This window comes from Castor canadensis, chromosome 13 (assembly GCF_047511655.1).
Source record: "Castor canadensis chromosome 13, mCasCan1.hap1v2, whole genome shotgun sequence".
NCBI classification, from domain to species: Eukaryota; Metazoa; Chordata; class Mammalia; order Rodentia; family Castoridae; genus Castor; species Castor canadensis.
Genome location: NC_133398.1, coordinates 50,764,016 through 50,775,753, shown reverse-complemented (window position 1 = coordinate 50,775,753; position 11,738 = coordinate 50,764,016). Strand labels below are relative to the sequence as shown.

The 11,738-nt window shown below is 31.1% G+C and overlaps 1 protein-coding gene across 1 annotated transcript; it reads right to left on the bottom strand.

Moving 5' to 3' along the window:
- Positions 1 to 426: 426 nt before the first annotated feature.
- On the bottom strand, positions 427 to 996 carry LOC109688957 (interferon alpha-21-like). The gene has a single exon (XM_020167613.1). It carries the CDS (start codon positions 994 to 996, stop codon positions 427 to 429), a length of 570 nt encoding a protein of 189 aa, XP_020023202.1.
- Positions 997 to 11,738: the final 10,742 nt, after the last annotated feature.

Genomic DNA, 11,738 nt, shown 5'->3' with positions numbered 1-11,738 from the left:
ATAAGGTTGTGCAATAAAGTTTGGAGTTTCTTTTTTAAGCATAAACACACACAAGAAATTTTGATAGTAAAAGTTTAATGAACAAAGCAAAATAAGAAAGGGACTATTTATAAAGAACAAATTTTGCTATATTAACCACAATGTAAAAGTGCAAATAATATTATAATGTCAAAATAATTTAAATCTCATTTAAATACATATTTAAATAAGTATTTGATTGGTAAATAAATACATCTGCATGGTCCTCTGTAAGGGACTAGTGTCAGTAGAGTTGAACATTAGTTAACACATTTGAAAACATCTGACAAGTTCATTGAATTAATGTCACAATTACCACAGAAATTATAGTCTTTGAAATGTGAGTAGTTGTGGAATTTAGATACAGTGCATTAATCACTCGGAGTCATTTCCCTGTTGTGTCCAGTCTCATTCCTCATTCCTTAATCTTTCTTGCAAGTTTGTTGATAAAGAGAAGGCTCTCATGATTTCTGATCTGACAACCTCCCAGGCACAAGGACTGTATTTCTTCCCTTTCAGGTAGAGAGCTATCCTTTGGAAGTATTTCTTCACAGCCAGTGTGGAGTTCTCATGTATCAGGGAAGGTTCTTCCTCCCCCACCTCGTGTGTCAGACAGGCTTCCAGGTCTTTCAGCTGTTGAGAAAGGCCAGTGCAGAATTTGTGCAGAAGGGTCTTTGCCCAAGCAGCAGAGGAGTCCTTTGTGCTGAAGAGGTTGTAGATCTGCTTGGTCATCTCATGGAGGACAGAGATAGCTTGAATCTTCTTGTCCTGCTTTCCAACAAACTCCTTCTGGGGAAGTCCAAAGTCATTTCTATCCTTCATGCAGGAGAAAGGAGAGATTCTCCTCATTTGTCCCAGGAGTATCAAAGCCCTCCTGCTACCAAGGGTATGAGTTTGAGGCAGGTCACAGTCCAGGGAACACTCTGACTTGCATCTGAGCACCACCAGGGCCATTAGTAAAGCAAAGGACAGGGCCATTGGGGATGTTGCAGATGCTGCTGGTCTGGCTGATCCTGAACCTTTGCCTCTAGGTTCTCTAAAGACCTCATGTGCTCATTTGTCTCAAGTAGGAAACATTGGAGGTTCCATTTTCTGAATGCCCTCCCCTTACTTTCCACTTCTCTTTTTGCTTTTCTTTGTGCTTTCACTACTTAAGTTGAGTGGCATTTCCAACCATTTTCTTTTCATTATTACCCTCCCTGACTGTGCCACCAAGCCTTGTTAGGTAATTTTCTTATTTGACCTCTGACTAAAATTCAACCACACAGATGTAAAGTAACATTCTTAGGTATTGTACTTATATTTTTACTTTATACATTAAAAATAGCTGGCGCAAGTGGTTCATGCCTGTAATCTTATCTACTCAGGAGGTAGAGATCAGGAGAATCATGGTTTGATGCCAGCCTAGGCAATAATTTTGCAAGACCTGATCTAAAAAAAAAAATCCATCACTGCAAAAATGCTGATGGAATGGTTCAAGGTGTAGGCTCTGAGTTCAAGTCCCCTTACTGCTAAATAAATAAATAAATAAATAATCAAATAAATGAAGAGAAGTTGATGAACTTAGGTTTTAATTAAATTTAGGGTAAAGAATGATTAACCTTAAACTTGAGTTTACAAAAGTAAGTTGTGCTTTTATTTAATTTTATTTCTGTATAAATTAGGATTTATTTTCCTATAAATTACTTATTGACTTAATGTAATATATGTAATTATATACATTACAATGAATTTCATTGCATATGCCAGTATATAATTTTATAAAATATAAAATACCACTAAAGAAATCCTTAAGTAGATTTCAAAAGTGCTATAAACTATTGAAAGTAGAAATTATTTTCTTAACATAGAGTAGGGAACATTCTGAAGCACTTAGGATCAAGCAACACACCCAAGATAGCCAATAAGAGTTGAATGTTCCTGCAGTTAGAGATTGAGCATGTTATGGAGAGAATGTCCTATTGTTATCACCTACTTTTTAAGGTTTGTAGCACTGATCTTGTATACACTTTGTGTGTCTTTTATGAATTCAATATCAGTTATACTCAGGGATACACAGGGAAACTCAGGAAAAGAAAATAAATGCTAAGGAGTAAAATTTTGTTAGAGATCAGTTTTGGAACAGATATATGAGTTTTGGATTTTGTGACATATGGGATGTTTTCTTACTCTTACAAACTAATTTTCCGTACAATTGAGCTATATCACACCTGATGAGAATACAAGATTGAGAAAAACTCGCTTTGATTTTTTTAAAAAAATTGCATCAGAATTTGCATTTTCCAAAATATGTCTAGTGATACCAATTCTAGTTAATCTTATTAAATAAAAGAAAACTTTTTGTCCTAATATTTAAAAATGTGATATAAATACAAGGAAACGAAAGGACTGTACAATTTTCCTTTACAGAATGCAATACAGTAGCTATCCTTTTTTCTCATTCATTTTCTTAGGAAACCAAAGTTGTTACTTTTTGTATCCCAGTGACTAGAGACAAAAAAGAAAAACAAGTATGTCTAGATGTCATGAAAAATGAAAAAAATGAAGCCATATCCTATTGGGATGGGATATAAATTGGCTATGTTCATCCCAGCAAGACAGATTAAATGATGAGATAAAGACAATCTGGCAATATGGCTGAAGGAATATAAATAAAGATCACAAGAGACATGGTCTTTTAGTAAATAACATTTTGAAAAATCTTCCCTATAAAAATTAAATTTAAAACTTTGGAATCTGCATTTAGCTCTCAAGAATTAAAATAGTTGACTAAGTTATAGATCATAACATTATTCAAGAACATAAATCATTACCAATGTTTACTTTATGAAGTGTCTTAAAGCATTCTCAGTATAAAGCATTATAGAAAGTATTATTTTCATTCCAATTACTCATATAATAGCTAGAACACATTCAGCTACAGTTTAAAATAAGGAAAAAAAACCACTCATCGGTATATTTCACAAGTAAATGGTAATTAGGTGGCAAATAAGATTTAATAAAATAAAATATTTTTCTATTGTAAATAAAAATAATATTTGTGCTTGATAATTTAAACATAATAAGCACACTATGCTATTATTTTTTAATTTCTTTATATCTTTTTTCATTTTTATTGGTATACATTAATTATAAAGGGGGGGATTCCTTGTGCCAATTCTGAATAGTCTTACATTGGTTCATTAGCATACTTTTACTTTAAGTGTAATAAATTTACTTAGAAATTGTGATTTTTTTTATGAATTATATTTTACTCATAATTTAGTGACTTTTAATGCAGTATCTGTACTTATGTACATTATAATAACTCACATTATTATGCAATTTAAAATTTATAAAATATGTGTTGCAGTGTAAAGACACCCATAAATTTTTCAAAACTCATAAAAATATTTATTTTTAATATTAAAATATTTTAATATTAAAATTATATTATATTTATTATATTATATTATAATTATTATAATATAATTATTATATTAATATTATATTAATATTATATTAATATTATATTATATTGATATTATTATATTATTATATTATATAATTTTTATTATATAATATTATATAATTATTATATAATAATATTAATATTATTATATTATATAATTATATAATATAATATAATAATTATATTAATATATTAATATTATATTAATATTATATTATATTAATATATTATATTATAATATTAAAATTATATTTTAATATTAAAAATATTTTAATATTAAAATATTAAAATAAATAAAAAAAATTTATTCTTAATATAAAAACTCTTCAATTTTGCTTCACATGAGAAAATAATTTTTAACTTCACTGGCTGATAGATATCAAACAAAATCAATTGACATAATTAATGTATTGAATAACTTTACTAGAAGAAAATAAAAAATACAATAATTTGTGTTTAACTCCCATAGACCACATCCTATTGGAAAGCAATGAAGTTCAAACATAAACAACTCATATAATATAGCATGAACTGTGATCAAACATGTAATGAAGAGAAAGACTTCATCCATCAGCCCTGTAAGTCATAGTCATTTATTGTCTATAGGTTTATAGCACAAATGTTACATATATTTTTCTGCATATTCCATAAATTCAATGTCAGTACTTCTCTAGGGATACAAAAGGAAAACCAAGAAAAGGAAATAGACACTAAAAAATTTTTTCAGTAGAATTCAGCTTTGGAGGGTCATAAAACTATGCAATATCTAAGATTTGTTCATATCCCCCAACTAATTGAGAGGTATATCATTCCCAGTCAGAATACAAGATTGAGAAAATATGAGTTTGAATTTTAAAGAAAAATTTTTGCATTAGAATTCAAATTTCCCAAAGGGATTTAAGTGCTAGGTAGCTATTACAAAAGGACAGTTTTGAACTTTTTGTGAACTAATGTGTATAATTGAATATAAATATAATAAAGCTAAATGGAGTATAAAATTTCCCTGAATAACATGCAATATAGAACATAGCCCCCCTTCTCATTTTTACTTTCATAGAAAGCAAAAGTTTTCACTTTTTGCATTGCAATGACTGAGGACAAAGAAAACAAAATAATGACTAAATGTGATAAAAATGAAAGAAGGGAAGCGATATCCTACTGGGGTTTCCTAACTTTGCTAAATGGATAGTTTCTTCAAGTTTGTTTTTCAAATGTTTTAAGTATGAGATGAAAATGAATGGCCTGGTTAAAAAGGAAGACTCACATGCCACTTTTGTTTCATGATCCTCAAGGCCCTGCAGTGAACTTCCTATTTATCCTCTCCTCCTTTTCTCAGGTCATAAGAAACAACTTCAAATTTACAATGAGATCCAAGACCTTATTCCCATCCTCTTGGCCACTTTTTAACTTTAACTATGCATTTGGAAATCAACTTAAATGTTTCCTTAAAGAGTCAATGATGCTGTGAACTTTAATGAATGATATCTTACTTGAGTTTGAATTATTGAATTAGTAGTGTATCTGCAGCCAAAAAATGGTTAATTTTCTTCATTAAACATCGTTATAAATAAGTAAAAATGAGTAATGTTCTCATTCAAAGAACTTGTCTTTTGTTCCTGTCAGTCACACAAATAGAATTCCTACCTCACCATCTTTACCTAGGTATCATATGAGAATAAATTCAGGCCATTTTAATATGAATGACAGTGATTTTTTTCCCTTTGACCTTAAATATTCTACCATGTGATTCAACATACATTTCCCCCTTTGCAACCGAGCAGAATAGTCTCAAGCAGCACAGCCACATTTGTTGTTACATATTGAAGATGGGAAGCTGAAAAGTATATGTGCCAGGTACTTGAAACATTAGGAAGTGGGCTATCCAAGAAATCATCTGATTATGAGTCCCTGCTTTGGGTTTGTGAATGAAGAAAAGACAAATTTGCATTATGATCCAATTACTGGTAGCTTTTAAATCTGTTACAGAAGCTAGCATCAAATATCTGACAAATGTCTTTACACATACTGACATGAAGAATTTCTCCAATAAAATATTCAATTTTAAAATTTTAGAACTGCAAATACCTCTCAAGAACTGAAACAACTAAAATTATAAATCAAAACATTAATTATTTAAAAAAGCAAACCATGTTCTGCTCTCTAAATGTTTTACAAACTCATAATGCATCATGTACAACATGCTTTAAAAATAATCTCATGATTTTGGTTTCAAATATTTTTCAACTGCTGCAAAATCTGAGTTGAGATTTCTTTTTTTGGCTTAGAAAATTAAGTAATTGCTTTGAGGGAGTCATGACTATCTCTTTCTTCTTTACTTACTGACTTTTTTGGAGGATTCTGACGTTGCAAAGACTCATTTCTGCTACATTTGTGACATGACTTCCATCGATATGTCAGATGTCTTCAGTGATATTAGCAACCTGTGTTCAGCTCTCAGGACACTTTTCCCTTTTACCCATGCAAATTATCTATTCATTTATTTAAGGTTTTTAAAAAACTATTTGTAACATTTCATTTATTTTTGGTGGTTTAATATTTATTACACTTCTACATTGTGATTAATATAACAAAATGGGTTCTTTTCAAATTGTCCATTTCTTATTTTTCTTTGTTCATGAAAATTTTACTATATAAAACTTTTTGTGCTTATTTAAAATTGTTGAACATGAGAGTCATTTGCATGATGGAGCAGGTCTCATTCTTTACTTCTTAATCTTTCACATAAGTTTGCTATGAAGAGAAAGATCTCATAATTTCTGCTCTGACAACCTCCCAGGCACAAGGGCTGTATTTCTTCTCTTTCAGGTAGAGAGTGATCCTGTGGAAATATTTTCTCAATACATTGAAACAATTGTCTCAATACTATCTCAGTACTACAGTCATATGACAATAAAAATTTTTTTAAAGAAAAAAATGTTGAAGTCAAAAAATAAAAAAGCCATCAATATTTAATTTGACTTCATTAATGTATTTTTGCTTTAAGCAAAACTTATTTATTTACAAGTTGTGATTTTTATGAACTATATTTTACTTAAAATTTAGTAACTTTTAATACAATGTATGTATTTATGTTAATTGCAAATATTTTACTATATATGTAGTTTTCAATTTAAAAAATATATAATGCAGTGTAAAGAAATCCAGATATCTTTCAAGAGTCATAAAATATATTTAAAATATACAGTATTTCAGTTTTTATTCTTAGTGTAAATAACATTTAATTTGTCTTTACATGAAAAAATAACTTTTAACTTCACTAGCTGCTAGATTATATCAAAGTCAATTGACATAATTATTAATGTGCTAAATAAGTTTACTAGAACTAAATAACAAAACACAATTTGTGTTTAACCCCCATAGACCACAGCACATTCAGAAGCATTGAAGAAATTCAAACATAAGCAACACACACAATACAACTAATGGCAGCCCAATATTATGTGAACTGTGATCTTACATGTAGTTCTGAGAAAGCCTCATCTATCAGTCTTATCAGTCACAGTGATCTATTGTTTACAGGTTTGTACACAGATGTTACATATATTTTTCTGCATCTTCCATGAATTTAATGTCAACACTTCTCTAGGTTTACAAAAGGTAAACCAAGAAAAGGAAATAAACACACCCACAAAAGTTTAATAGAGTTCAGACTTGGAGGGTCACAAAACTGCAATATCTAAGATTAGTTCATATCCCCCAAACAAATTGGGAGGTATATCATCCTGAATCAGAATACAAGATTGAGAAAAAAATAAATGAAGTGTACAATTTTCCTGTATAGCTGCATTATAGCATATAGACTTATTTCTCAATGTCTCTTTCATAGAAAGGGAAATTTGTCACTTTTTGCATTGCAATGATTGGGGACAAAGAAAACAAAATAACACCTGAATGTGATAAAAATGAAAGAAGGGAAGCGATATCCCAGTGAGAAAAACTGGTGAAAACATGATTTAGCTAAATTCAGTCCAGCAAGATGGAGAGTCAAGGTTGGATGAGAGAAGATGTCTGAGAGATGTATATAAAGGTAATGAGCAAGTGTGGGCTCCAAGAAACTCTCCATTCCCTGGTTCAGGGATCGTTTCCATCTTTGTTCAATCCAGCCTTCAAGAGTTAAAGAAGACACACAAGCTAACTCACAAGAGTTTATAATAAAGAGAGGCAGTGTGTGTGCTTGTGTGAGAGACAGAGCAAGAAAGAGAGAGAGAGAGAGAGAGAGAGTGAATATACCTTCATGAGATTGAATGTGCCTTTATTATATGTTGTGGAACCCAGTGATATATTTACATAAAATCATTGAATTCCTATATATTTATATCCATTTATTCATACATTCATAAGGCTTTAGATACCTGTTACTACAGGCTTAAGACTCGTCATAATCAACCTAGAGGAATGAGGTAAACCAGAACTAAACCAGGAAGCTAAGGCTTAGAGCGTTCACCTGGAAGGACTCCTGAAGGAATGTCAGGTGTGGAAGTAGAATCAATTCTGGAGATATGAGGTGAGTCTAGCACATCAGAAGAGAAGGAGTAAGATGAGAAAAGATGCAGGGCCAGCTGCCTGGCCACCTTCTTGTTGCCTTTTATTTGTAGAATTGGATGATGGGCTGATTATGCTGATTGACTGTGAGAAACTGGGCAATTCCAGGATAAAAAGGAATAGGGGTTGAGGAAAAAGCAGTCAAAGAAAATATTTGGCATGGTATTCCAATAGCTCAGGAAAGAAAGTATAAAATTGAGAAGTGGAATTGCATCAAATTAAATAGCTGCACAGCAAGGGAAACAATTACCACAGTGAACAGACAGTCTTTAGAATGGAAGAAAATTTTGCTAGCTATTCATCTGATGAGGGATTAACATCCACAATACAAAAGAGTTCAAAAATTTAAAAGAAGCAATAAATAGACAAATGATTTGAGCAGGTAGTTTACAAAAGAAATACAAATGACCAATACATGAAAAAATGTTCCTCATCCTTGGCCCTAAATAAAATGCAAATCCAAATTACATTAAGATTCCATCTCAGTCAGAGTGATTATCGCTAAGAAAACCAAAAATAACTAATGCTGGTGAGGATGCATGCAAAAAGAAACACATAATATTGGTAGAAATATAAGTTAGTCCAGACAACATGGAAATTAGTATGGAGGTTCTTCAGAAATGAAAATTAGCTGCCATATCCTGCTCTAACATTCATGGATATATGCAAAGGAATCACAGTCAGCATGCTATAGAGATCACTGCACACCCATGTTTATTGCAACACTATTCACAATAGATAAATTATGAAATCAGTCTAAGTGCCCATAAATGAATGGATGGATAAGGAAATTTAATATATATATAACATATGTAAATATATAATATATAATGGATTATCATTTAGTCATAAGGAAGAATGAAATTTGTAGGAAAATAAATGGAACTGGTAATCATTATTCTGTAACACGAATAATATAGACCTAAAAGAAACAAAAAAGCAATCAATATCAAATGGAAACTATTGAAGTAAACCAGTGGGAGACAGTATGTTGAACAAAAGTGTCATGGAGTGTTGAATATGATTGAAGTACATTGCATATATGTATGAAAATGTGGTGAAACAAATTATTTCCAAAAACAAAATAAATAATTAATTTGGCAAGATGGGTTAGAAATGGAGGAAGATCTGCCTTTGACTTTCCATTTGTAGGTGATATTGACTGATATGATAACTACCAACTCTTACCTTTCGATTCTTTGGGGTCTCTTCACATAGACACAAATGGGGAATAATCATTTGCTTCATTTTTATCTATCCATTTCTATGGAACGTTTGGATCTATTTAAGTTTTATTTGTAACATTTGTCAGAAAACAATTAGTATGCTATGTTAGTTGACAAAGCCAGGAGATTTTAGTCCTTGGTCAATGTTCTTGTCTGCATATGTTCTCATTCTCTCTGCATGACTATATTCTCACTTCCAACTACCACATTGATATAACGTTTAAAGACTTGAGCTATATGGAGTAGACCAGAACTTAACTGAAGCCTGGAACCAAGCCCACAAGCTGCACTGCAGATGGATTAACAAGAAAAATAAATGCTGGATGTTAAAAAACAAAAAACAAAACAAAACAAAAGACTTGAGCTATTTCCTCCTTGGAATGCCTATCCAGGAATTTATAAGCTACCTCTGAGCTCAAATCAACTTGCCCACCTTGTGTCCTAGGCATTTTACTCAGTCCCTAATATTTCAGGAGCTCAGACAGTGTTATTGAAAGGATACACCATTGTAATCATGGTAGGATAGTCAATAAAGTACATAGTAAATATATGGCTTTAGAGGTCAATACATCTAATGTTACTTTTAAATTCTTCATGACCCATCAAGAAAAGTTACAAGTGAAAATTGTGTGGATAATTTTATCAAAACAGTTTCATTTGGCCAAGTGGATATTTGATTCAAGTTTGTGTTTCTAATATTTAGAATGTGAGGATGAGAAAGAAGGGCATGGGTAAGATGAAAGTCTCACATGCCACCCTTTGTTTTCATGATCCTCAAGGATCAGTGACAATCTTCTTGTTCACTACCTCCTCCTTTCCTCAGGTCATAAGGATACTTTCTGAATTTTACAATGTGATTCAAGACTTTCTCCCCATTTTCTTGGCCACATTTTAACTTTATGCACTTGTGAACCAACTTAAGTTGTTCCTTAAAGAGTCAATGGCACTATAACTATAACGAATGACATCTCACTTGAGTTTAAATTATGGGATTAAACTTCAGGATACTCTCAATAATGTTTCTGCAGCAAGAAAAAAATGGTTTATTTTCTGCCTTAAACATCACAAGAAATCATCAGATTAGGAGTCATTGCATTGAGCTCATATAAGAAAGAAAGACAAATTTTTACGATGATAAGGTAATTTTTTATCTGTTACTGAAGCTAGCCTCAAGTATCTGATGAATGTCTTTAAACACTATTTTAGAGATTTTTTTTACTGAAAATTAAAATTTAAAACTTGGAAACTGTAAATACATTTCAGGAATTTAAGCAAATAAAATCTTAAATCATAACATTATTTATTTTAAAAAGTAAAACAAGGTCTAGTCTCTAAAGTTTTTGTAATTCATATGCATCAAGTACAACATACTTTAAAAATAAGCTCATAATTTTGGATTTGTATATTTTTCAGATGGTGCACAAATCTGAACTGAGATTTTCTTTTTGAGCTTAGAAAATTATGTAGAGATTCTCTATGAGAGTATCTGTTTCTTTCTTGCTTGCTAACTTTTCTTTGAGGATTGCTGAAGAGGAAAAAGGACATTTCACTTTCTCCTCTCAAACCTCTCTGGCACAGGAGCTTTCTGTATTCTTTTCCCTTCAAATAGTGGATGATTCCTTAGAAATACTTGTCGATGTCTATCCCCAAATATGGACCAAACAGATTTTCTTTGTATCTTATTCTCAGTTTTTCCAGACTCTGATCAAACCTGGGCTGTAATTTATCAAGGACAAGAATTGAATGTAAACACATATTTACTAGAGAGGGTGCCAAATATATTCAGGTTAAAAGAGGATTGGCTATCTGACTTTGATATACCATAATTTAATTACCAGCTCCTTGTACACAGGTAAAGCTAAAAAACAAGCATCCATCAAAACAACATGGTTTTAATTTTCAGAAAATATGTATGTCAATGATTGGAAATAACAAAATCTTAAATATATAATGAAAATAACCAACATAAAGACTAGAGTAAGTTAATTTACAGAAAGAAAACTGATTGTAATGTTTTCTTGAAAAAAGAACTGAAATTGTCAAGGTAATAATTATCATTAAAGCTTATTACAAAGTAATATTAAGTAGAATTATGATAAATTACTATTTTACCCAAATAACTAATTATTAAAGTACTTAAAATATTCACATATTTTGTGACAAAACATCATCCATTCTTTGAAAAGGATTCTTTGGAAATACTGCAAAAGCGTGAAAAAATGCAGGACCTATTAATCCACATTCTCCTACAGGTGCCACCTTATTTCAGTTTTCCACTCAACAAACAAGCTTCCAAATAATTTTCAAATCACAGTGTTCTAATTTCCCCTTTTATGTGTTCACCTCAACCAACCCCCTAAGAGTTTCCACCCCATTGTTTTCAATGAACAAGACTGATGGCATCACCGAAACTACCTGTTTTCAGGTGTACTGGTACAATATAGTTCTCACCTGTCCTGAAAACACCACCATCTTCCCTG